We start from the raw sequence: 26,222 nt of genomic DNA, 5'->3' as shown, positions 1-26,222 counted from the left end.
AGGCCTAACGTCTCGAGATGAGGCCCTGAAGAGTATTAACGAAGCACTGATGAACTAGACATATTGCTTCTCGCAGGTGAAGATACAGCGTTTGGCTTCAGGAGCAATACTCACCTCATGGCCATTAATGTTCCCTATAGCTATAAAAACACAAGTTCCACACACTGCGATATTCATTCTAGAATTTTACCAGACACTCTCTTGTCCTCCAAATCGAAAGGGAACTGAGAAACATAAAGAAGCTGAAAGGGCAATAACCTAGGATGCTCCAGAAGAGAAACATGATGCCCAGACCACAAAAATGGCTCCCAAGGAGCAATAAACTTTGACAAAGCCACACATATCAAGAACCATGGCTACAGGCTAAAAGTAGACGAGCACCATTAAATAGATCGGATACGTCGAGATTCTTCAAGATTTACCTGATAAATCCTCTGCGATCGCAAATTCGTCCTTTATAGAGGAATACTCCACCTCTGTCTGATTACTGGCATTCATGGACCCGGATCGTGGCTCGTTAGCATTGTCTTCAGCAACATCAGTTGGCTGCAGAAATGCCGTGTGGACATCCTGAATGTGCGCCTTGAGATCTTCATAAGACGGGGCTCTGAAGTCACAGCCATCGCACTGAAGCACCTCCATGATCTGGGCCTACCTTCTCACATTAGGAACCTGTGACAGAAGTCAGAACAAAGCCTCTTAAGAAATGCACTAACTGCATATCCCAAGTTGATGGGGCTACAAGTCCATTAACGGAAAAAATTCTAACATCGGCAGATTTCCGTTACTGAACTCTGCCAGTTGGAACACTGGCCAAAGACACGCAACCAGAGATAATAGGGACAATGTCCTTGACTTTGTAACTTCAAAGAAGGGGGGAAAGCCCAAATAAACATTTTCCAGTTTGATATAATAAACGTATCTTGAAATGCCATTTGTCAAGGAAACCCTTAAAAGTCTAACCGTTTTAGTAGTTTCTGAATTTCTTGACTGAATTCAAATTTCTTGGTAAGTCAATACTGACTTTGATTCTGGCTCGGACCCATTTTTCTTTTGAACTAGACCCTTCTCAGAAGTAAAGAGGATTGTCTGTACAGAAGAAAGGACAAATTTCAATCTTCATTAGCTGTTTTAATATTCTAACACATTTCACCACCAAATGGTGAAACAGTATTGAAGTCTTGGAGTGGTGGTAGAGAGAGCTTTTATTATACCTTTTATCATTTGAATACCTTAACTGATATTGGGGTACACCTCTTTCCTCCTTTCCCCAAACAGTTTAGTCATGTGTGTGTGTGTGTGTGTGTGTGTGTGTGTTTCATAAGCTAAATGGTTATTTTGCTTTTTACTACCTACCAATTATAACCTAACAGCTTCTCCAATCTAATTAGGTCATAAAGTATTTCTCATGAGATTCTCAAACAACCAACTTTATATGACAATCCAGTTTCTAGTTTAAAGTCGCACCTTGGTACCTCGATTTACATTAAGGTAACAGACACAGTTCTGAAGAGGGGCTTCTAAGTCATGACTTTCTCTTTTCCCACTTCTCTCCTTCACAAACGTGAAGCGTATGTTCGCACACAAAAAAACTGTGAACCTGATGTAGAATCAAGCAAAACTTGCCCGGCTCCCTTCATTCTGGTATTCACTGTGTGACTGAAAGACATAGATGGCTTCACATTAATTCAATGGAAAGGCTCACCATTCAGAAGTTAAAAATGTATTAGAAGGTGCAGTTTGTCCTATCTTAATATATACCTTGAGTTGAGATACCCGGTTATTATCTTAATCGGTGAGTTAACTTCATTGAGCTCACCGCAAACTCTACTGAATCACCGTAATCTAGAACCAGATGTCCAAGAACTAAAGCTGTAGCCAAATCTTTCTATACTTTTATTGTACAGCAAGCTTCTATACTTTTCTGGCAAAAGGTAAATTGTTTCTGCAGGGGGAACAAAGTCTAGTGATATGTCAACGTGGAGAAAGGAGCCATTGCGGGCGGATTTTCTATGAAAGAATGCTCCTGCTGATAGCCTGCTAAAATAACTTCTGGCAAGTCGAGCTCTGGACAGACTGAGCTTGCAGAGTGAGACACAGATATTTACCTCCTCTTCTTTCACCCAGCAATTTATCCTTTTTCAATAAACACTGAACTGTGCACCAGAGTCTTTTCAGCTAACTAAGTCTCAATATTCCAGATACACAAGCTTTTATGCCTAAGCACCAACCCAAATTGTGTGGAAGAGGTTGCTATCAGCTCTGGATCAAATTACAGCAGTCACTGAGGCCCCACCCCACTTCTCCTTTCGCACAGTCCATTAGACCTGAAAACAAATTTTTCCATGGTGCAGACGACTCCTGCATTTAGAACACTTCACAGAAAAAAGCAGATCATCCAGTGTGCACTCCCCATCCCCCAAGCCTAGCCCTTTCATCTCAGCCAAACAAGCCACAGCTCTGCTGAATGTGTTTATCACACTTTCAAGAGATATGAGCTCCTGCGTCACTGAAGCTCTAAGACTCACTAAGCTGCCCTAGTCCTCTGAGCTTTAAGGAGCAGCCATTTTAGCTCAGAGCTTCTCCTCCGTGCACAACATGGCTTCTCTGGGATACTGCTAGGCTGACAATCAGAAATGAGCAGTAGAAGAACAGGCTGGGCTCCTCCTATGCTCTTCTCCTCCCAACAAAGAATGAACTGTTTTCATTGCTTTCCGAAAGGCAGCACCTTTCTCCTCCTCAAATGTCATTCACCAAGATCTCGGAAGGTTCTTTTATCCCATGATTGATAAGCTTGTTCGTTAGTCCCAGCAGAGCACTGGTAATTGCAGGACGATATCCTGGACCAGACCCTGTTCCACAGGAGGATTTGGGGGTGGGTTGGGGGGACCTCCAGAATGCCTTGGCTTCTTGGGAGTCGTCCTTCCACACACAGAAGACATACCATCCGACTCTGCTTGCCAGATTCCAAAGTCTAATGACCTTTGTTAATCACCAGCCAGTCTGTCTGCATCAGCAGACCCTGCCAACAGACACACCCTTCAACACAAAGGCTGTAGCTATTCCTTTTAAAAGAGGTTCTCTGAAAGCTCCATTGTGTAGCCCGAGAGGAAAACAAAATCTCTTCCCTTCAAAACTTCAAGCCTTTAGAAATAATGCAACAAAAGGCTTTCTGCTGTGTGTCTTTCGGAAATTTTGAGACTGGTTTGCACAACATCAACAAAAATTCTGGTCCTGCACAAGGAAAGGAGGGCACCTTCAGCATTGAGTCATCCACCCGGAGATGAAATTCATCTCTCTGTGCAGTTCTCTTAATATCTTGGTGTCTTCTGAAGCTGTTATCAAGGATTCTAACTTCGCTGGATGCAAACACAAACCAACAGCCTCCTTGTTCTGCTACAAAGGAGATTAAAGGGTTAGGAGATCAGAAAAAAAAAAAAAACCCACTGATTTGGAAAAAGAAGAGATGATGAAAGTGATTTCCTAATGGGTTCTAGCTTTAATGTTGTTGCAGTCTCTACCTCAAAAATAGCTCAGAGCCTTAGAAGAGGTTAATCTCCAGGCTGCCGAGAGAACCAGCGTCAGGTACAGCTGAATGGCCCTCAATCTGATGTCTGCACCACGCACGGAAATGAGGACGGAGCCTCCTTTGAAAGCCATTTTGCCTTTGTGTACACATTTCTCCTGAAGACGCTGACAGAAGAAAACAGAAATTTCCAGCAGGGCCTAAACAATCAAAAGAAACGGAAACTTGATGTGCTTATGAGACGGAGGGCACACACACGTGCAAGAAGTGAGAGCAGGAGGAGAAGAAGGGAATGGGGGAGGCACAGAGACAAAGAGAGCCGGACGTGAGGATGACCCATCCATCAACCAGACTATGTTTTCGCGGCAGATGGTAATCCTCTGAGAAACCAACAACAAGGAAAGAGATGAGAAGTTAGCTCTGCGTATCTGCCTGTTTCATCCACCCAGCAAGAGGAGCAATACTGAAACACTAAACTAGACACTGATCTGCTACAAAATGATGATTTAAAGCTAAAAGCCCTGATCTCCTACCTACTTACTTCATTTAAAAACACAGTCATAATGAGATTAGCAATACTTTTTTTTTTTCTTCACTGACCCAATCAGCAAAAGCAAAAGCAAAAGAGGAAGCTTCAGAACTAACTAAAAAGAAATGCCATTTCAGAAAGTCCTGGGGTGAATCTACAAATCAAACAAGCCCCTCCATCTCTTGCCCCCAATGCAGGATTTCCAGGCCCCTCAAGGTCAAACGGGTGTCAATGACTAGACCCTAACACCACCCGCGATGAAAGCTGCTCTGGTAACATGGATTCATTCTCGAATAACCTAGTGCCTAAGTGATTAATCCTCTCAACATGCACGAAGCCCCTAGACCATTCTAATTATTCATTACTCTTCAGTACTACTTGTTATCGGTGATTGGTTTTGTTCCATTTACATTTCTAGTTTGGGGATTTCAAAAGGTGGGGCTTGGATGAGAAACCCTAAATCCAAATTTCCATATCTGATAAACTCCTAAAGACATATTTAAAGAAAACCCAGAGATCTTGTTCAGGATTTGGAATACACACAGGAGAATGGGGAGAGGGAGTTGCTCTGTCAATGACACTGCCTGCCCACCCACTTTCTGTGCTCAGAACCCCAGGGATCCATCATGCCTCCGTGAAGGTGAAAGGGGGCAGCTTTCCCACAGCTTGACTGCGTGTCCTTCCGGCTCACGGCCCAGACATACCTGGAGAGGGGGAGGCATCTTTGATGGCTCATAGTGTTCTTCCAACCCGGGCGACCATCAACCCTCGCCCAGGGCAGCTTGACGAACACGCTTCCCTAGGCCTGCATGGCCCAGAAGCAGAAACATGGTCTTCAAGTCAAAATCCCAACTGTCTCCAGGAAGTGCCCAAACTAACACGTGCAGGCCTTACCCGGATCAAACCTGTTCTCTGATGAAGGACTGTTGACCAGAAATAAAGCTGTGAGGCACCACAGCCACGGGGATTCAGTAGCAACTAATTATAACCTTCAAAGCCTTTGAGAAATAGAACCAGAGACACCATAAGGTGCTTTTCCTCTGTCCACTCCAGAAACCTAGTTTCAGTTATAAGGCACTGAGCTCCCCAGTTCTCCGGAATCTCAAGTCTGATGAAAGGTTTTAGTTAGCACCTGTTGTTTGTGCTTCTCTTACTTTCCAATGAATGGAAAAACCAATTATCCGAGGCCTGGTAGTGGAATGCATAAACTCTGGAATAGTTCAGCTAGAAACACAGAAACATCGAGAACCTAAAGATCATTCCACAAATACATTTGCAGATCGGAAAAGGCTGATACAATGAGGTCAAGGAGCTATGGCATGTGTCAGGACATTAACATTTCTAATTATGAGCCCCGGCACTACCATGGTTTGGTAGGAAGGAAGGATTTTCATGCTTAGGCTGAAAAATGGGGGGAAACCACTAACTCATCCACTTGAGAATGTGGGCTGCTGTTCTTAAAACAAGACATATTCTACATCACTACTTATCATTTACCCTTGTCGTGGTCAAAGTGGGAGTTCTAGTAATTTAAAAATCTTTTAAAGCATCTTTACAAACAGGACTGGACTGAGAAATTGACGTAAAACTTCCTTTCAGGACCGAGAACAGTAATGATAGGATCAAACTGACAAATACAAATATGGAATCTCTGTGTGTGTGTGTGTGTGTGTGTGTAATAATTAATATTACTGATTTAATTTGACCTCAGATATGGGTGTGTGCCCTCCAAATTTAACAGGGACTCTGTCTATTAGAGCAGAATCAGCACCTTCCAAGTAAGTCCAAATGATTTATGTACTCCTCCCATGTTCTAGTTAAAAATAAATAAATAAACCCACAAAATAAACCAACAAAGAACTTCTGACAACAAACTACCTCCATCGATCCCACAGCATTCGGTACTACCATAGATCCTGGCTCACCATGTGGTGTCTTCAAATGTCCTATCAAATGTTTATACTGTTTGCTACATGATCTAAGCAGTTCTGTGTACTCTTGGCAATTCACCACACTAATGAAAGGTTTAACATATCAGGGAGGATAAATAATTAAGGAATTCAGAAGGGAGACACAGCTGTTCTTCAAAACCAAATTTTCAGAAGAGAAAGGATTAATTTGCAATCACATATGTAACCCCCAATATGATACTGAATTTAAATAGTAGCAGAGAAATACCATGAGACCCTGAGTCCTGCCAATGCACGTAGCCTCTGTTCTGTGTGGTCAGCCCGGTCCATCTGTGGACCTCGCACATGAGCGCAAGTCTGAAGCAGGCAATCTGCAGAGGAATAGCCCACTCACTCTCTGGCCCACGATGGTACGTTTCAGGGTATCTCTTGCTTCAGCTTTGTTCTGCGTAAAGTTTGCAAGTATCACCGGACATGTTGAGTAATATTTCGTAACAGACACCTTTGGGATCATCATTAAAATGAGATGAGCATCTAGGGATACAATCTAAGTGACTAAAAAACTGTCAGATATGTAAATAAGAAGCAATTCTGGCTGAGTGACCTGTTATGAAAGCAGGTAGTGAGTGTCTAACACAGAAAGAGATAGTACATACCTTCTGGAGAATTCATGCATTCCTTTGCAATGATATAAGGCTAATTGAGGCCAACAGGCCAATCGGCAGCCTGCCAGCTCTCCTGTCCTTAGAAAAGGAAGCGTGTGATTTGAACAAGGAGATAAAAGAGGAGAGAAGGGACTAGAAAAGAAAGGGAGGAAGCAGGGTGGTATCTCAGTAGCTTTAGACTTCATTGTCTGTGAAGGGGAACCTGCAGTTCGCTAGATAACTCTAATTCTGAGAAGTGTCCTGACAATATTCTCCTTGAGAAACAAAACAAACCAAGACGCCTCCTCACACTAAAATTCTCAAAACGCAACCGTGACAAACGCGATCTCAGCTCATCTTGTTCTTCCAAATGACGGAAAGCCATTCTCGGTGTTGAATGAATTCTCTGAAATGTCATGGGCCCGTCAGGAAGTTCCTTGGAAACTTTGAAGCCACTCTTGCCCCCACACTGAGAACAAGAGATAACGGATTTCTCTCCTGGAGAGCCAGTCCTCACCCAAACGGCAGAGACAGAAAATCACGGTGTTCCTTTATTCAGAATGCTGGCTGGGTTTCTACAGACACTTTTCACACTACAAGAACTCTCATTATAAAAATTGTAAAATTAAAGGGAAGTTGCAGATATGCTGCTGGGTCTTCATTACAGAACTGATTAAGACGCAGAGTAAGCAGAAGCTGCAGTAAAACTCATCTTGCACCTCAGGAAAGACCAACCCATGCATCGAGTACCTCCTCTGTGGGTTTGAAAGCTTGACTGACCTCAGGCGTTGGGTATGCCTTCATGGCCATAACTGTTTCTGGCACAGAAGGTCTGGCCAACCACACAAAGTCTAAATTCCACAGTTTCAGTGAACGGCTCTAGAAACCATTTTAACAATTCACCTTGTTCTCTATTACCACTCAGAGAAAAACAAATCAAAACCAAAAACTGGGGTATGTATGGCTGTCAACTTGTGGAGGGTAGAAGAAAGCTTTGCCGCAAGAACTCTTTTATTTGGGGAAAAGCCCATAAGAATCCCAATCTAATGCCTCAGAGACTCATTCATTGCCTTATGTATATGGTTTGCTCACAAAATTCAGACAAGTCGCTTCTTTTACATGCGAATTTGTCCAAGTTTGCTCATACCAGTATGGCACACAAGGACCGGATCCAAACACTGCAATGACCTTCCCAGCCTAACTTCTTGTATCTGACAAAACTGACTATACAAGCCTGACACTTGGGTCTGTCTGTCTTTCTCCAAACCCTGCTTCCTGATCTAACTACCCCATCAGGATGAAAGCCCTAAGCAGATTGCTTTCTAGAAAGGTAAACAATGGCTGGGTTGGTGTGGATCATGAACACTTCCAGATCCTCCTACCCAAGGACACTGTGAGCTGCCTTTTTTTTCCCCTTCTTAGCCTCCACCTATATAGCAGAAGTTATCAGAGGCTGCTGTCCTTCCTCCTTAGTAAACTAACCAAATGACCCATTCATATTCATTGGTTGTTCCAACAAATTGATAGAATCTTATAATAGGAAACACACAGTATGTGTTTATGTATGGAACTGGCAAATACCCAAGAATTAGTAATGTTTTTTTTAAAAAAAAGATAGGCAAGTAATTTCTTTTCCCTTGTAATCTCCAATCAACTTTCAGCAAGTAAGTTTACTCCTAAAAATCACTACCCCTCAAGAACTTCTAAACAGAAAGTTAAGACATTTGTTTGCCAAACCCAAGAGTAGGATTTATCACCATGTGAAAACACAAGAGTGCACCAGTACTCAGCCAAGCCCCACATTCCATAAAACCTTAATAATAAATCTCATTTTTGCCCAACAAATTTGGTTTTTTCAGCTTACTCACTATTGGGCTGCTCTAAAAAAAAAAAAAAAAAAAAAAAAAAGATAGAAAGAAAAAAAAAAAGAAAAAAAAAGATAATACAGAAATGCCTATCCAGCAAGTAAAAGAATTTGTTCCCAGCAGGTGTGAGAACTCTGCCTGCCACCTTCACCTTAAGCAAGTCTTTCAAAGCCTTTACTTGGGCATTTTGCTAAATGAAGAAATCAGATTATACAAAAAGGGAGGGTTGTATAAATTTTCCTTCGCATCTCTGAAAGACTTTTTTTGACTTAATTCACTCTTTTACTTTTATTACTATCCAGAAAATAAATGTCCAGTTTTGTATGGCTGACTCCTCATCACTGAAGTTCTATCCTCCAAGAGGCATTCCCTGACAACTCTAGCATTTGTCTACCTAACATTTGACCCCCATGAAACTGAGCCCCCTCTCCACAATGCTCACCACACTCACTTTCTATCACATTCCACTGCTTTACTTCCTTCACTGTTGACATGATTACCTATTTGTGGTCTGTCTCCCTCCTCTAGAACATAAGCACCCTGAGAGCAAGTCCATTCCTGTCTATTCATATTGGTATCTTCAGCACTGGGGACAGCTCACACAACGGGTTCAGCAAATGTGTTGAATGAATGGAAGAATCAGAGATTCTGAAGGATAAGATTCCAACCAAACATTAAAAGATTGGTCATGGGAGTTATATTCTTTTACTAACCCCATGTTATCACAGAGCAGCGGTGGTCCCAACCAGGGGCAATTTTGTCTCCCTCCCCCACTCCTCCACCACCACCATCAAAAACCCCAGTCCAAGAGTATTTGGCAGTATTGACAGACATTTTTGATTCTCACAACTGGAGGGTGGGGTGCAACTGGCATCTAATGGGTAGATGCCAAGGATTTTCCCCACCACAAAAGAACAATCTGGTCCAAAATGTCAATAGTGGAGAGGTTGGAAACCTTGTGACAAGCGGTCTGTGTTATTTTCAGTCTTTGTATATAACCCACCTGCTTTTGTAATCTTTCCAATGGGGTCCCGGCTGGGGTATCTCTAACCAAGATGATCAGCAAATTCTCTCCCAGCGCAAAGATTTTATGATGCTATGGTTCTAAATGACCTAGGTAGCCTTCAGGTCATAGATCACAAGTTTTTATACTTTTATTTTTTTCTGATTTGGGTATTTTACTAAAAATTTCTAAAAATGTATGATTAAGATGAGTGTGGGGTGCCTGGTGGCTCAGTCGATTGAGCGTCCAACTTCAGCTCAGGTCACGATCTCACGGTTTGGGAGTCTGAGCCCCACATCGGGCTCACTGCTGTCAGCCCAGAGCCTGCTTCTGAACCTCTGTCCCCTTCTCTCTCTCCCCCTCCCCAACTCATTCTCTCTCTCTCTCTGTCTCTCTCTCTCTCGTCAAAAATAAACATTAAAAAAAAAAAAACTTTAAAAAAAGGTAAGTGACTGGGCCACCTTTCTTTAGTGATAAGACCCTTGCACTGTTGATGATCCCATGAGCTTTGAGCATAAGGGGCCAATGTCATTAACAGGGTCAAATTCAACACTTAACATGTGGCCTCCAACTAAAATTTCTGTGGAAAACACGATGCACATTTTCTCCTCTTTAATATGTAAAATTATCTTCTTTCAAAGTGATTGGGCCCCAGACTAGTCAAAATCACTCTTCCAAGGACAAGTAATGTGTTCCTTTGGTCCTTATACCCCCAGGGCCCAGCACAGGTCTGGTCCTGATGAGATTTACGGTATGCATGCATGTATACATGCCTGCTTCCCAGGAGAAGATTCGCCAGTGGTACCAACCGATAGCCAAACTTTTAACAACCTAAGCAACTCCAGAGAACATTCCATGACCAAAAGAACAAAACTTCACACGATACAATACTTCTCCTCCACTCCAACTCATGCATGAAACTCAAGAAGCCACATCACGATAATTAGCTGCCTACTGGGGTACAAGGATTTCTAAGTCTTCCCTTGTCCCTGATTTGAGTAAGTGACCATCGTTCTTTTCCTCATCATCCATAGGGAAAGTGCTCTGGCTGCATCATTCCACCCATATAATTATAACACTGTTAAGCTCCGCTGAACTGATGTGACACTTGGCATCATCACCTGGGGCTATTCTGGAGACTACTTGGTTGCCTTCCCTCCACACAAAAAAAATTTTAATTCTTGTTTGCAAAGATTTTAGAAAGCCTGAGGAAAAATTCTCCCCTATAGCTCAAAACTATATAAACATTTTCAGTGGAGGGAAGTATAACAAAATTAGGTAGGAGCAGAATTTTCTCTCCTTTGTTTCCCTGAAAATATTGAAACAATCTATTACTCGCGCCTTCCTTAAGTCAAATCGAAGAATTCACTCTAAGAAGTTAATAACCTCTAGGCTCATAATGTCCACTAGAGAGGGGATCTTAAAGAACAGATAGTTCAACTTGGTCCAATGTCTTCACTTTTTAGATAGGGAAACTAAGATCTCACGAAAAATAATCTGCACAAGGCTTATAGAACACAAATTCTCGGAAGCCAGAAAAAAATATATATCTTTTGAATTCCATCATTTTAAAGTTTGAGTAAAGGCACTCTATAAATGTTACTCAGTTTGCTAATAGCTATTCACACTTAAAGTCCATGCCATGGCCCATATATTCTCACTAACAAGAGCCTTCATTCACTGGGAAGGCAGGCTCCAGAATAACCTCCAGTGTTTCCTCTGTTCTGAATTCTACACTCAGGAGAGTAACTGAAAAGGTGCAAAATCCATAGTCTGCAGTTTGACTGTTCAAAGACCTTCTTAGGCATGCAAACAGTGTGTTCCTACTTTGGAAACACATTTGGAAGACTGAAAGTTGCTGACAAAGGTATACACAGAAGAACAAGAGCTATAACACTGAATTATCTTTCTTCAGAATCCAACCTCATGGAATCGGAACAAGGTTACGTAGTAGCTTTATGCCTGCCAAATCTACCCCATGAGGAACATCGTCTTGTTTCTTATGGAAAATGTGCACTGCCAACAAAGTCACTGAAGAGGCTGGCTGAATGAGTCTTAAGGGTATCTGGAAATATCAGGGTCAGTTCTTTTAAAATGGGAAGGAGAAGAACAGTCAGTCCGACAAATGGCTGGCAAGGAAGCCAGTCTTCTCATAGCACATCTAGTGGTGGCTCGGACCAATAATTCCAGAACACTGTTGATACCAGATTTTACTTCAAGTTATATATTATATTCGGAAACCAGCCACAACGTGGAACATTTTACCACATTTACATATATACGTATGCACGTATTTGTCATCTATTTATCTATATTCCTAGTAGACATCTATACTCCTGTATTGGATATTTAAAAAGCTAATGTATCAGAAAGGCTGGGAATCATCTTTAACTTTTTAAATATTCTCCATAAAGTGTCTCGTACAAAAGGTCGCTTATTATAATGAAGAGAATGGCTTAGAGATCAAGAAGAAACTGAGATCTCTAAGTTTTTTCATGATTTCCTTTCAATACTGTTACACACATTTTGAAGGCCCAAGTAATTCCCATTACTTAGGACAATGATTCTCAAAGTGGGGTTCCTAGACCCAGCCCAGCCTCAGCATCACCAAAGAACTTGTTAGAAATGCAAGTTTTCACACTCCTCTCCAGACTTAATGTGTCAGAAACTCTGGGGGTGGCCCAGCAATCTGTATTTTAATAAGCCCTCGGGGTGATTCTGAGGCTCACTCAAGTCTTAAGATTAAGCTCAAATCCTTCTTCCTGTATGAAACCATCCCTGAGACCAACTCTACAATGGTCCTTCTCCAATGGACGGGGAACCTTACTAATAAATGCCGTTGATTGAATGAATACAATAATAGCTATAGAGTCTTCCAAGAGCCTAAGAGAGGACCAATGTTAGCAAATATTTCACTTCTTTTTTGGCAATTAGTGGGAAAAGACTAAGTTGAGGAATCTAGCATCAGAAGCTATTAAAGGCACATTAAGAGGCAGAGTTCCTGGGCGCCTGGGTGGCGCAGTCGGTTAAGCGTCCGACTTCAGCCAGGTCACGATCTCGCGGTCCGGGAGTTCGAGCCCCGCGTCGGGCTCTGGGCTGATGGCTCAGAGCCTGGAGCCTGTTTCCGATTCTGTGTCTCCCTCTCTCTCCCTCTCTCTCTGCCCCTCCCCCATTCATGCTCTGTCTCTCTCTGTCCCAAAAGTAAATAAACGTTGAAAAAAAAAATTTTTTTTAAAAAGAGGCAGAGTTCCTGTCTTTGAAACAGTGAATATTGTGGCCAATACAATGCTCAGCTTGATGTTCATCTCCCTTAAAAACTTCCAAACAGTTCATGACATGATGTCCTTGATATTTGTAGAGAGGGATGTGGCGATCCACAAAGGAAAAAATTGTGGAGTACTTTATCCAAAAAATACTAAGAGCTCAGTAAATCCTCAAAACCCTAGACTCTTCCATGATAGGAGGCTTTCGTGATCAACAAAATCTTATTAGGAAACACCTCCAAACTTGGAGTGGTTATTTGATTTCGCACTAAAGCTAGAGTACAGGGCTAAATCTGCAGTAAGAATCAACATCTGAAAACACAGATGTGTTTGGAAATCCCTCAAAGGAAGGATGTGTGCTTTACACTAACCAAGGGACTCCCAGAAAAAAATGGTGGCTAATTGTCTCAAATTGCAAAGGCTTGGCTGAAGGGAAAAAAAAGAGGACAACATAAACAAAGGAAAAAAAAAAGTTTGGCAACACCAAAATGACAGATCAATGGGACCCTCAAATCAAGAGCAGGACTTAAAGCTTAGATTCATAGAAATCAGAGGTAAAATTTACCAACGGTGCCTTGCCCAGGAACCTAACCAGAGGACCACAGTAGACTACTCAAGGGGTATAGAAGTTAAAACGACCCATCAAGACCTAAACTCAGGATCTGAGCACAGAATTCAGCAAGACTTAAGGAGAAAATTTAAAGAGATATTACCTTTCCTACTTGGGGGCCAAGAGGAGGTTCAGACAGTTATGTTCCAATCAGAGATAAATTAGAAAAAAATGAGCTGAGGTTTAAAAAGAGAGAGAGAGAGAGAGAGAGAGAGAGAAACAGTATGGAAAAGACTAATGAATAATCTATTTTGAAAGAACAGGGCACAGATAAAAATTACACACAACAATTAACAGAGATACTATAAGAGATCAAAGATAAGATGATAAGACATCAGAATGAGATGAAAGAGGAGCTGGCAATTGAAGAAAGAAACTGACAACAAAAATAGTATCATTGAAGAACCAATAAATATATTAAAGTAGTAACAGACAAATCCACAAACCAAAAACAAAGTTGATGATGTGGAAAACAGTCTTCAAAAACCTACACAAAGCACAGAGAAAAAGGACAAGTAGATGAAAGCAGGTAGAGAAGATGACAGATAAGAAGGTTTGAAAACAGAGATCCAACATACAGATAAAAGGTATTCTAGAAGTAGACAGCAACACAAAACAGAGCAAAACAAAATACACTAGAATCTGTGATAGAAAATAATTTTGTTGAAATAAAGAAATATCTGTGGTTTTGGGAAAATGTAACAGAGAATCATCAAAATTGAGACATCCCGGTAGTTACAGAATTTCAAAGATAAACAATGAAAGCTATAAAATCAAGATATTTTAATATTGGTCAATTATATGGGGGAAAGTCTGGACTTTGTGACAGGAACATTCAATGACAGAGAAGTGAAGGGATGTCTACAGAGGCTTGATTGAGCAAGAGAGAGGAGCATGTTGAGTAAGTTCCCAACTAACTTTACAACCATGTTTAAAAGTAGTAAGAAAGCATTTTCAATCAGCAGTCAAGGAATGCAGCACTTACTATTAACTCTCCTTCAATATCTACTCAGTGATGGAAGATATCCAACCAAGAGAAAATTCAAAATTGAAATCTCAAGAATATGGAATGTAGAGGTAAACAGAGGATGTGAGCACTGAGTCCTCTTACATCCAGAACTAAGACTGAGTAATTAATAATAATTGCAAAACAAGATTATAATCCCTTCAATGCAATAACTATAGTAACAATAAATTATTCCATAGAATAACAATAAAATTAAATAGAATTGGGAAAAATCCTTTTTAAAAAATGTTTTTAATGTTTATTTATTTTTGAGAAAGGGAGAGAGAGAGAGAGAGAGAGAGAGAGAGCACCAGGGAGGGGCAGGTAGAGGTAGAGACACAGAATCCAAAGCAGGCTCCAGGCTCTGAGCTGTCAGCATAGAGCCTGACACAGCGCTTGAACCCACAGTCTGTGAGATCATGACCTGAGCTGAAGTCGGGGCCTTAACCAACTGAGCCAGGGAAATAAAATCCTCAAGGATAATAGCGGAAATAAAGAGGAAGACATTAGAGGATACATAAGTGGAAGAATATCCTCAGCTTTCATAATAGAACATATAAAAATACTCGATATTGCTTCCTTCTGAAGTTAATAAATTTCCCAGTAAAGATATAAAGCACATTAAAATTAAAAATTTAATTAGTAATAAAAATACAGACTATATAGATTTTAATTTTTTTAATCAAAGAGAACACAGACCATGTAGTAAAAGACAGAAGTCAAAAGAAATGGCACAGAAATATACTAGTAATTAAATTCACTAGTATCAAGTATATATGTTATAGCAATAAAAGCAAGCTGGATAAATCCTCCTATGGAAAATATCCCCAGAGTAGATTAAAAAACAAACTCTAATTCCACTTGGTCTATAAGAGACACATATACTAAAAAAGACAAAAAAGTTTGAAAGTAGTAATGATGTAAAAGACACATCAAGAAAAGGAAAAGTAGAGATCATGACAAATATTATTCAAAGTTAAACTCACAAAAAGCTTTTAAGCTTATCTTTAATTTTTACAGAAGTTAAGGGTAAGAAGGAGAAAATATTCTCAGTAATGGAAAATAAATAATCATTGCAAAAAGAAAAACACTTAATAATGTAAAAAAGTACAATCCACCATGAAGATTTATCATGAACATTTACACTCCCTAACATCACCAAATAAATAAAGAAAATGGCAACAAATAAGAAGGAATAGGCATATGCACTTAATAGATTAAATGAAGACAACTAAGAAGAGAATTAATAGAATTAAGTTCAGAGACACATTCCAAATCCTATACCCTGGACACAGGAAACACATTTTCATTTCAAGCAACTGTGGGGCATTACAAAGATTTTCAAACACCCACGGAGGTTTACAAGAGACTATCATGTCAGAATTAGGAGATAATAAATGACAAACAGAAAAGAAGTCCATCACTTCTACTTACAATGCAATAAAACTGGGAGAGGGTGGAAGGACAAAAACTTCCAAACACACTTGGAAAATTATTTTTAACATTCTCCTAAACAATTTCCGGATTAACCAGAAATAAAAACTCAACTGCAGAATGTGACTTTAAAAAGGTTATGTATATAAAATATGGAATTTGGTAAAAGCTGTACTTAGAGGACATTTCATAGTTCTATAAAAATTGTGAATCAAGAAATAATAATTCTTATAAGAACCACGAAATAGTACTAAATGAATTAAACATCCAATGCAAGTAAAAAAAAGAAGGAAGAAAAGTAGAAAAAAAAGGATTTAATTAAGATAAAGATAGAAAACCAAGAATTAAATTAAAAAAAACAATAAAACTGACCATATAACCACAATTTCTAAAAATCTAATACTGTTGGAGCACCTGGGTGGCTCAGTCGGTTAAGTGACTCTTGATTTCAGCTCAGATCATGATCTCATGATTCATGGGATGAAGCCCTGACAGCAGGGAGCCTCTCTCTGCCCCTGCCCCATGCACAGTCCCCCCCAGCCCCCCTCAAAATAAATAAGCTTAAAAATTTTAATCTTGTATAAAATTAAAACTTCTAGCTAGCCTAATAAGAAAAAAGGTGTGTGGGGGGTGGGTGAGGCACAAATACAGAGAATTAAGGATAAGAAGCAGAAAATATTCACAAATGTAAATGAACATAAAGAAATTACTCTATACAACTCATAGTAATACTTGCAAACCTAAGTGCAACGGATGATTGTCTAGAAACATGTATTACCAAAATTAATCCAAGAAGAAACCATACGAATGGAAGACTAGGAAAGAGACAAAGAGCCAGCCCAATCACAAGAGAGCCTTCAAAGAATCATTAAATCAGGTATTTTTGAAACTGGTTCAAAGCCTAGAGTCTTAAGAGTTTCATCAATGTATTTCCACAGCTAGTGTTAACACAAATAGCAAAGCTTGCTTAAAAACAATAATTATAATCATAATACAAGCAACCAATACACAGATAAATATTGAGGCAAGAATTCAGATAAAATCCAAGTGCACATTAAAGAATACTACTCCATGATCAAGGGGGATTCACTGCAGGAAGGCAGTATTTCAATACCAGAAAATCTATACTCTCCTACATTAAGAAGTCAAAGGAGAAAAAATAATGTGATCAATACAGAGCATACTAGACAGCATTTGATGAAATTCAGGATCCACTTCTAATAAAAATGGGTTAATAAGATAACATACACACACACACACACACACACACACCCTCAGCTTCATGCTTAATGATAAAACATTAGAAGAATTCGAGTTAAAAACCAGACAAGGATTATCACAATTACAGAGCATGTTGTGAAAATGCTAGCCAATGCATTTGTACACGAAAATAAAGTAAAATAACACTTGGAAAAGAGGAGATAGTTTCCAAAATTTATAAAAAAGGTAAAGGACCTGGATGTGGGCCCAGGTGAATAACACTATACCTTTCTACTTAATAATTTAAAACTTTTTCAACAAGACTTTATTACTTGAACATTTAAAACACTCATCAAATGGAAAGCACTGTAGTGATTTGGCAGGATATTGGTTATCAATGGCTTTATTAGAGCTCACCTTACTAAAGATGTTAACTCTCCTGCCAACCCTGACATTCCTTTTTCTCCCTTGTTTGGGACTCTTTAGTAACCCCTTAAATCAGTAATCTTAGGGGCACCTGGGTGGCTCAGTCGACTCAGTGTCCAAATTCAGCTCAGGTCATGATCTCACAATTTGTGAGTTCAAACCCCACATCAGTCTCACTGCTGTCAGTGTGGATGGAGCCTGCTTAGGATCCTCTCTCTCTCTCTCTCTCTCTCTATCTTTCTCTCTCTCTCTTTCTCTCTGCTCCTTCCCCATTTGCTCTCTCACTCTCTCTCTCACACACAAAAATAAACATTTTTTTAAAAAATCAGTCATCTCAGATGAGCCATATCTGGTGATTTCAGGAATTCCCATCTTAAAGTCATGAAGATAATTTTTAATTGATTATATCCACATAAATTAATTTTCAAGCAACAAATTGCTCTACCTACACACTGAAAAATCTTTCAGTTCTGTGAAAAGAAAAATTACACTTCATCTCCTTTAAGGAATTTAAGGTGAAAGGAAGACTGTGACAATGAACTCCTGAAATCAAAGTATGAAGCCCAACTCATTGTCTTTCCCTCATAACCACATGGAAAAAAATCTCAACATTGGTCTAAGTCAGTGTTTTCTCTCAACTTCTCCTTGACCTCAGACTGACATCCCTATAAATTCTTGGTTTCAATTCTACCCAGCAGCCTGATGTTTACCTGCCTTCTGTTCTTCACTATGTCTGACAAGAAAAAGAAGTCTCCATCTTCTGTCTGCCTTTCCCTTCCTCATCCCAAGAGGGGGACCCATCCTATCCCTCTTCCCTTGCCACAGTGGAAGACGTGCTCCCACTCTTCATATGCCAGGCTGATTCCTCAACTTGGGCCCCTGATCCGGTCCTCTCCTGCCTCATCAGAGAGCCCACCTGATCTGGATTTTCAATTTCTCTCTGAATATTAGCCAAGTCACTCCCATCTTAAAACTCTCTCTCATCCAAGAGGAAAACCTACTCACACATACACAGATACATACAAGCACACCCACTCAACCCATGTCCCTCTGGCCTCTCTTCTTTCCTGAGGAAACAATACAGTTACAGTCCAAAATGCCTGGAGCTGAATCCCAATTCCATGATTTAATAGCTATGTGAATCCTTGATGAATTACTTAAACTCTCCAAACCTCTGGGGCACCTTCGTGGCTCAGTTGGTTAAGCGTCTGACTCTTGATTTTGGTTCAGGTCATGATCTCAGGGTTTGTGAGATGGAGCCCTACATCGGGCTCTGCACTGAGCATGGAGTCTGCTTGGGATTCTTTTTCTGCCCCTCCCAGGCTCACGTGTGCTCACTCTCTCTCTTTCTCAAAATAAATAAACACTTAAAAAATGAATAAATAAACTCTGCAAACCTCCATTTCCTCATCCATACAAGGAAATCCACAGCTCACAGGGTTGTTGTGTGCAATCATCTGGACAATGAACATAAAGCATTTGATATAGTTTCTGACATATATGATGGTGTAATTATAACTGCCATTACTACCATGAATCCCCCTTTTCACAGACAAACTGTTTTCCTGCTCCTTCTCCTTCAGTCCTCTACATCTGGCATTTTTAAAAAATTTTTTAATCTTCATTTTTGAGAAAGAGAGAGAGTACAAGTGGAGGAGGAAGAGTGGGAGAGAGAGAGTGGGAGACACAGAATCTGAAGCAGGCTCCAGGCTCTGAGCTGTCAGCACAGAGCCCAACGTGGGGCTCAAACTCACAAACTGCGAGATCATGACCTGAGTTGAAGTCAGAGGCTTAACCAGCTAAGCCACCCAGGCGCCCCTACGTCTGGCATTTATAAGTAGCATTCTACTAAAACAAATTCCCTATGGTTAGGAACAACCTTCTTAGGGCCAATGAGAGGATACTTTTTATCTAACTGAATCATTACTTCCACACCATTCTCCACCAGAGCCACGCTCCCCTTTAAGTAACTCTCTTCCTGGACACCTAAGACTCTCTCCACCCTGAGCCCCTTTCCCAGCACCACCAGTTTACATTCATCCCTCAGTCTCAGGTCAGCCCAGGGTTTCTCAACCTTGCTACCATAGGCATTCAGGGCCCAGATTATTGATTGGTTTGGGTGGGGACTGTCCTGGGCAATACAAAATGTTTGGCAGCACCCTGGCCTCTACTTACTAGATACCAGTAATGTCTCCATCCTCTACCCCCAACAACTCCAGTAGCGAAAACCAACAGTGTTTTCCACTGGCTGAAAAATCATCTCCAGTTGAGAACCCCTTTCTCTAGAAAGCCCTGCCTGGCACTTCAGGCCTGGGGTCAGACCCTTTCTAGATGTCCCTAAATCTCTCAAGCATTTTTCACAGAGTACCACCTGCTTAATTTCCTGTCTTCCCACACCATACTATGAGTTCCTTGAAAGCTAGGACTGTGTATGTTTCAACCCAAGCCTTGGCCAATGACAGGAACCTACATGCTCTCCTTCCTTTACTTGGAAGCAAATTTATTATGAGACATACTTTAACACAGATTTTCAAGGGGAAAAAAAAATCCATGCATACTAAATATAAACTTTAATTGTAACAAATGCATCCTTTTTGAGAATTATAAAGGTGGAGAAAAGTGTAGTCTTGGTACCCAGGAATAAGGAATCAAGCTGGGCTGGTGGGCTGTGTGCATGTACATTTGTGTGTACATGTGTGGAGGGGTGTGCTGACAGAGAAGTGGAGATCAGAAATAGAGATTTCAGCCTCAGCCCCATGTGGCCTTGAGCTAGGGGCCTTGTGGCTGGAGGCCATCCTAAGGGAGATCAGCAGGACCCTCTGCTGGCCTCTTTCCCTCTGTATTCTCAAGCACAAGGCATCTCCTTCCTTATCTCAATGCTGTCCTTGTCTTAAGCCTTCCCAGCTGATCTGGAGGGTTTTTTTTAACTTAATGATATGTTTCTACCTTCATCCTCCTTTTCTCATATCCTTGTGTACATGACCATGCTCCTTATACTGTTCCTGCCTCTGGCAATGAAATTTCAGACAAAGTAGAGTGTCCTTACAAAATACCATAAAACATTACTGCATTCCAGAAGACTGGTGTATTTGGGGGGATGAGAAATGCCAGGATTGAAAAGAACTAACTGGTCTCCCCAGACAGTTTATTTCTCCAGAATAACTAAAAAAAAAAAAAGTCTTTAAAGACCCACATATCAAAGTAGAATGAGGTCACCGATGGCCAAGGTTCAACACAACATGGGCAAAGCTCTTGTCACCAAAGCTAAGAACCCCAGGCATCCAACTCCTTTGCCCACATTATAAAACCTGTACTTCTCCTTAAGGAATTTTTAGGGGGAGTGTTCCTTAACATTTCAGATAAATGAAAAAATAAGTTGCAAAACAATGCATCGTCTATTGCTATTTAAATGACAATGGTAGTAACATGCTAGGATATAAACATAGGAAAAGAGAGGATATATGTCCCAAACCCCTAACAGAAGTTTTCTCTGTGGGTGGGGTTAAAAAGAACTTTCACTTTCTCTGAATTCCAAACTACTATAATGTTTGTGTATGTTTTGGTTATTACAAGCTGGAAATTCTTTTTAAGGTTTAAGTGTTTTCAGAGAAATAAGTAAACAAACTAAACAGTCTCCAGTTCCAACAAGTCAGCCCACATTTTAGGGAAAGGGTGGGTGTGTGCTCACTTTGGTGTTTAAATACTTAATACGTGTCCACACAATAATGTGGGCACGTGAACAAAATGGGTACAGCCAAGATGAACCACGGAACACTAACTGCCAATCAGCAAATAGACGAAACATCAGTGCTTTGCTAGCTCTCTTCACAGACTTCAGACAGGAGCAGAGGTGTCCCACGCGATTTGAAAAAGCAAAGTTTAGCAGAAACACATAACTGGACACAAACCTTAATCAATCGGTTGACCCCACCAACTGGCCATTCCATCTAATGTCTCGTTTTATTCCAACAGTCCCTACGGAGGACAATGATTCCTCCCTGAATCTACCCCCAAATAGGTAGAAACATCTTAAATATCCCTCCAGGAAATATTAGAAGCAATATAATCCACTACCCCCTGGAGATATATGGGCCACCACTCATGACCATCTCATCCCACAGCTGATAAGGTGGGAAATCTGAGACTTGGTGAGGTCAAGTTTGGCTTAGAAGTGTCTTGTCACTGCCAAGGGCCATTTCATCACACATCTAGACTAGTGATGAGGGAGTCATTGACCTGGTGTTCCCTGACCTCATTGAAAAGAAAAATCATTTTCAGTTAAGCCAAAAACACATATTTATTGATCAGCTACCATGTGCCAATACCATCCATTTATTGAACATGAGAGTGCCTGCTAGGTAGCTGTTATGGTTCTAGACATGACACAAAAACAAGAAACAGGGAGACCTGGGGTGGGGGGGTACCATGGACAGGTAAAAGGCATGCTTTTTCTCACAGAGGTTAAAATAAAATTGGGATAAGACTAAAAATTTTAAAAACCTAGAGAATGAAGAATTCTCAATACTCTACAACGAAGTATGGATTGTTATGGTACAGTTTCCAAGTACAGAGATGTTTAGAACTGGGAGAGCAGAGGACACAGTGAGTCCAGGGGTTTGATAATGAGTGTTCTCAAAACTAGCCAATGTGGTCAGTAGAACTAGCATAGGTTTTATCAAAGAGATACAATAGGACCTCACCCTAGCAGCCAGGATCTAGCTTTATCACCTACCACTTGACCTTAGTAAAGATACAGAACTGCTTCCTCACCTGTATAAGGGGACTAAAAATATCCATCCATCTTCTAGGGATTAAAAATATGGGGCTAAAAATATCCATCTCCCAGGGATTAAACAGATAACATCTACAGAGTCTCAAATGTCAGATTCTTCCCTCCCTCCCTTCATTGGGAGAACAACAGGGAACTCTTACCATCCTTAATCAGGGGAATGTGATATAATGAAAGCTGTGTCCTCTCAAGATTATTTTGGCAGCACTATGAAGGACTTCTTAGGCCGGGAGGGGAAGACGGGAGGGTGGTAAGACACAAGCTGCTAAGGCAGCTGCTGAGATGGTCCAGGGATGAGATAAAGCAGGTCTGGGCTGGGAAGAGGCACCGGAGGTGAAGAAGAGGGGGTCAAACCTAAACAAATATTTAGAAGGGAAAAAAGGACAGCAGCTAACCCTCTCTCTGTGAACTCTAATAACCAGTTCACCACTTTCTGACCCATCTGGAGTAAACAATGCGATGTGGTCCAAGCTCAATTTTTTTTTTAACGTATGTCAAGAACAGTCAGTTCTTCAGTGATAGATGGAAAATTATATTCCGAACTGTATTTTATTTTTTTAAATTGTTTTTAATGTTTATTTTTCAGGGAGGGTAAGCATGCGCATGAGTGGCGGAGGGGCAGAGAGAGAGGGAGACAGAAGATCCGAAGCGGGCTCTGTGTTGACCGATGCGGGGCTCCAACTCACAAGGCATGAGATCGTGACCTGGGCCCAAGTCAGGTGCTTAACCGACTGAGCCACCCAGGGACCCCTTAACTGTATTTTAAAATGAACAGTGCCAGTAAAAGTGTAGAACATCACCCAAGAATTTTAAGAAGTAAGGGTCCTTAAGTTGGAATATTTTAGCCAGATGGTACTCAGGGATGGTGCACCAAGCTGTGATAACGACGTTCTTACACATTTTCTATCTAACTAGATGGCAAGGAAATTACCTAGACCAGAAATATACTGCAGGCCACATATGTAAATTGAATACTTTTAATGGCCAGATACAGATGTAATTAGTTTCAATAATATATTCTATTTAGCCTAATATATCCAAAACTATTATTTCCACAAGTAACCAACATAAACAGATGTTAATGAGATATTTTACATTCTTTCTTAATCTATGAAGTCTCAAAATTCAATATATTTTAGACTTACAGCAAAATCTCCATTCGGACGAGGCATTTTTCAAATGCTCAGCAGTCACATGTGGCTCAGTAGTCACATGTGTCTACTGCATAGACAACCTTCAAGTACTTGAACAAAGTACTTATTTTCAATAGAGTTTTCACTGGAACTCACCTTGATGTAGTCCCCTACTGCAGCTGAACATCTGGAGAGATTCAAAATGCTAACCTAATCACATCTGTTCCCTGGCTTACAGCCCTGCAATATCCTTACATTTTCCTTAAGATAAAGATGAACCAGTGATGGATCCCTTCCATTCAAAAAGGAAGGTGTCACATTATGTTTTATGGCTTACTGAAACAATATCTTGGTAGCTTATTTCTGTAATAATAGAGATACAAAGGTCTTCCTCAGATCACAATTTCTGTACCTACGCTGTTAAACTGGTTGTTTTCATCATGCGCCAACCCCAGAGATGATCCAGCTGAAAAACACCTTAGGCCAACAAGGGCTATTTTGAACCTGGCACATGGCCTGCCTAGCAGTACCCAGCACGGCAGTTAAGCGCATGGGCCTGGAGCCCACTTGCCCGAGTGAGTTTGAGTCCAGGCTCAAAACGGTAGTACAATTTCATAGAATTACAGTAAGGATTGGATGAGGTGATACAGAAAAATTATTTGGGCACATAGTCTGTTGCCAATAATTCTTATCCCTTACTTGCATGGACTTCTCTACACCAGAAATGCCGGTATCATGTTTCTCAACAATCTGAGAGGCCTGTAGGTAGCGTCGCACAATGGAAAGAGCACAGCTGAACTGTGTTCACATCCCTGCACGGAGACCTAACTGATGTGACCATGTGCAAGGTACTTAACCTGTCTGAGCCTGTTTCCTCATATTCAAAACAGAAATCACAATAAAACTGGATCCACTGCACAATAATACAGCTAAGATTAAATCAGACAACAAACATAGTAGGTGATTTGGCCCTTAGAAAATATAATGTCTGCCCTCCCTTGAGTACCATGAGCATTTCCCCTTTCCCTTCTCCATCAGAGTCCGTTGCTTTGAGCATATTACTTTGGGGGTGATTTGGAGTACATCTCTTCTGAGTGAAGTAAAGGCAAAGGGAAAGTGTCATGACAGGACTGTTTAGTGCTTCAGTAGGCATCTGCTGACTTATCAAATCTTTACCATGTCCTCAATAATCACTAAAATCCAACCTACATAAGCCAATGCAAGCCCTGGCTCTGAGAAGGACTACTCTATGAAGAGCATGGTGATTTCCTTCCATGATGATACATCCTCACAAGGTTTCAGGATGTCTCCTGAATATCCCCAACTTCCTTTAAAAGCCTACAAAGCATTTGTCATTCGTGGGTGAGTCATCCACGGTGTACTGGAAAGGGCCGGTCAGAAGACAAGTTTTGGGACTCTGTCCTGGCCTTCGACCAGCTGTCGCTTTGGCGAAGCCATTTGACCTCTGTAGGTCACAGAGAGCACATCTGCTTCATGGAGTTGTGGAGAACACATTTAAATAATCTATGCTGAAAGCCCATGGTCTAATTTCTAAAGAGGTTCTCAAATCAATGTAAGGCTGGGATTTACCTAAACCTGATTTCCACACTTTTGTGTCTTGGTGGTGTATTTTGGGAATTTGCTCTGAGATGCAGAAGAGGACTCTTGCTTTTAGGTTAGCCGTGTCATCTCGCACCTTCTGCCCCACTTCCAGAGTCGGCAACTGGAGAGCCAGACCTCTGACTCTGAGAGCAGGAATAGGATGAGGCAAAGGAGAAGCCTGGGGCCAGGGTGACTCATGGCTGTGGAACTCATTAACGGGTGGAATGTTCTCCACATCTCCCTTCCAGGTCAAGTCTCTGGGTTAGCAAGGTACAGATGACAGATGGAGGAAATAGGCATATTTCTGCACAGACCAAATGTTATTTATATATGCATACATACATGCATATGTGTGTGTATGTGTGTGTCTCCAAATAGGAAAGCAAAGATCTAGAGAAATTATTCCTCTATTGGGCTGTATAAAACTGTAAACATTTATATTTTAAGAAAAGGTGTGTTTTACGAAGTATGGCATCGAATTGTCTTTTTCTCCACTGCCTCAGAGTTTGGCCAATTAAACCCCAGAAATCCTTTGATATGATTAAAATTTTTAACAAAAAGTGTTAAGTGGGAGAAAGAGAACTCTTTAGATAAGCCATTAAAATGCTCAAACACTGTAACACTGAAGGTGGGGATGGTACTAGTTGCAAGAGAAGTTTATGATGCCAAAATTAAAAAAAAAAAATGTTGAATATGGTCAAAGACCTAAAGCAAATAAAGCTGTATTACATGCTTGTGTACACAGCTACCTCATCTTTTGTCCAAGTTGCACTTTTGTTAAATGGATACCAGGATTATTCTAGAACAATAGGAAAGGACCTCAAAGGGAACATTCCAAATACTTTGTGCTTGGATTTTCTCACACAGCTGTACTTATTACAACTCTATTAAACCAGCTGCTAATAATTTTCAAATGGTCCATTAGTTCTACCAATGACCTTGGGCCACCACCAATTTCAGACCTCATCTTCATGTCTTAATCAACGGCCTCAAATGGAATCCCCTCTTTCGACAGAGAAATGCATTTTGAAGAAAGACTGTTGATTGCAAAGCTTCTTTGCCATTGGGGAATTTGTATAATGTGGAATTTAACCTACAAACCCCAATCTTCCTAAAAGGAAAATGATTCCTCTGAGATTTCTTCTCTAAAGCAAGGTGAAAACTAAACTTTTTCTTTTTTCTAATTTTTTCTTTGTTTAACAGAACAGAATGCATGGATGGGTCTCTCAGGGCTCTGGAAACCTCTCCTGAATATGCTTGATCAACAATGGGAACTCACCCA

General features: G+C 40.7%; 1 protein-coding gene across 8 annotated transcripts in view; it reads right to left on the bottom strand.

The window, feature by feature from the left end:
- The window catches only part of ZNF462 (zinc finger protein 462), a 138,487-nt gene that overhangs the window by 80,204 nt on the left and 32,061 nt on the right, over positions 1-26,222 (bottom strand). For all 8 annotated transcript variants that reach the window (XR_006295140.1, XR_006295141.1, XM_043567150.1 and 5 more), the window contains exon 2: positions 423-672. Coding sequence is in view for 6 of the 8 variants with exons in the window: in XM_043567150.1 (XP_043423085.1) it covers positions 423-642 (220 nt within the window). In the remaining 2 variants the exon portion in view is untranslated. The remainder of the gene's footprint in view (positions 1-422; positions 673-26,222) is intronic.

Source organism: Prionailurus bengalensis, chromosome D4 (assembly GCF_016509475.1).
Source record: "Prionailurus bengalensis isolate Pbe53 chromosome D4, Fcat_Pben_1.1_paternal_pri, whole genome shotgun sequence".
NCBI classification, from domain to species: Eukaryota; Metazoa; Chordata; class Mammalia; order Carnivora; family Felidae; genus Prionailurus; species Prionailurus bengalensis.
The sequence above is the reverse complement of the archived record's forward strand: the minus strand, read 5'-3'. Positions and strand labels throughout refer to the sequence as shown.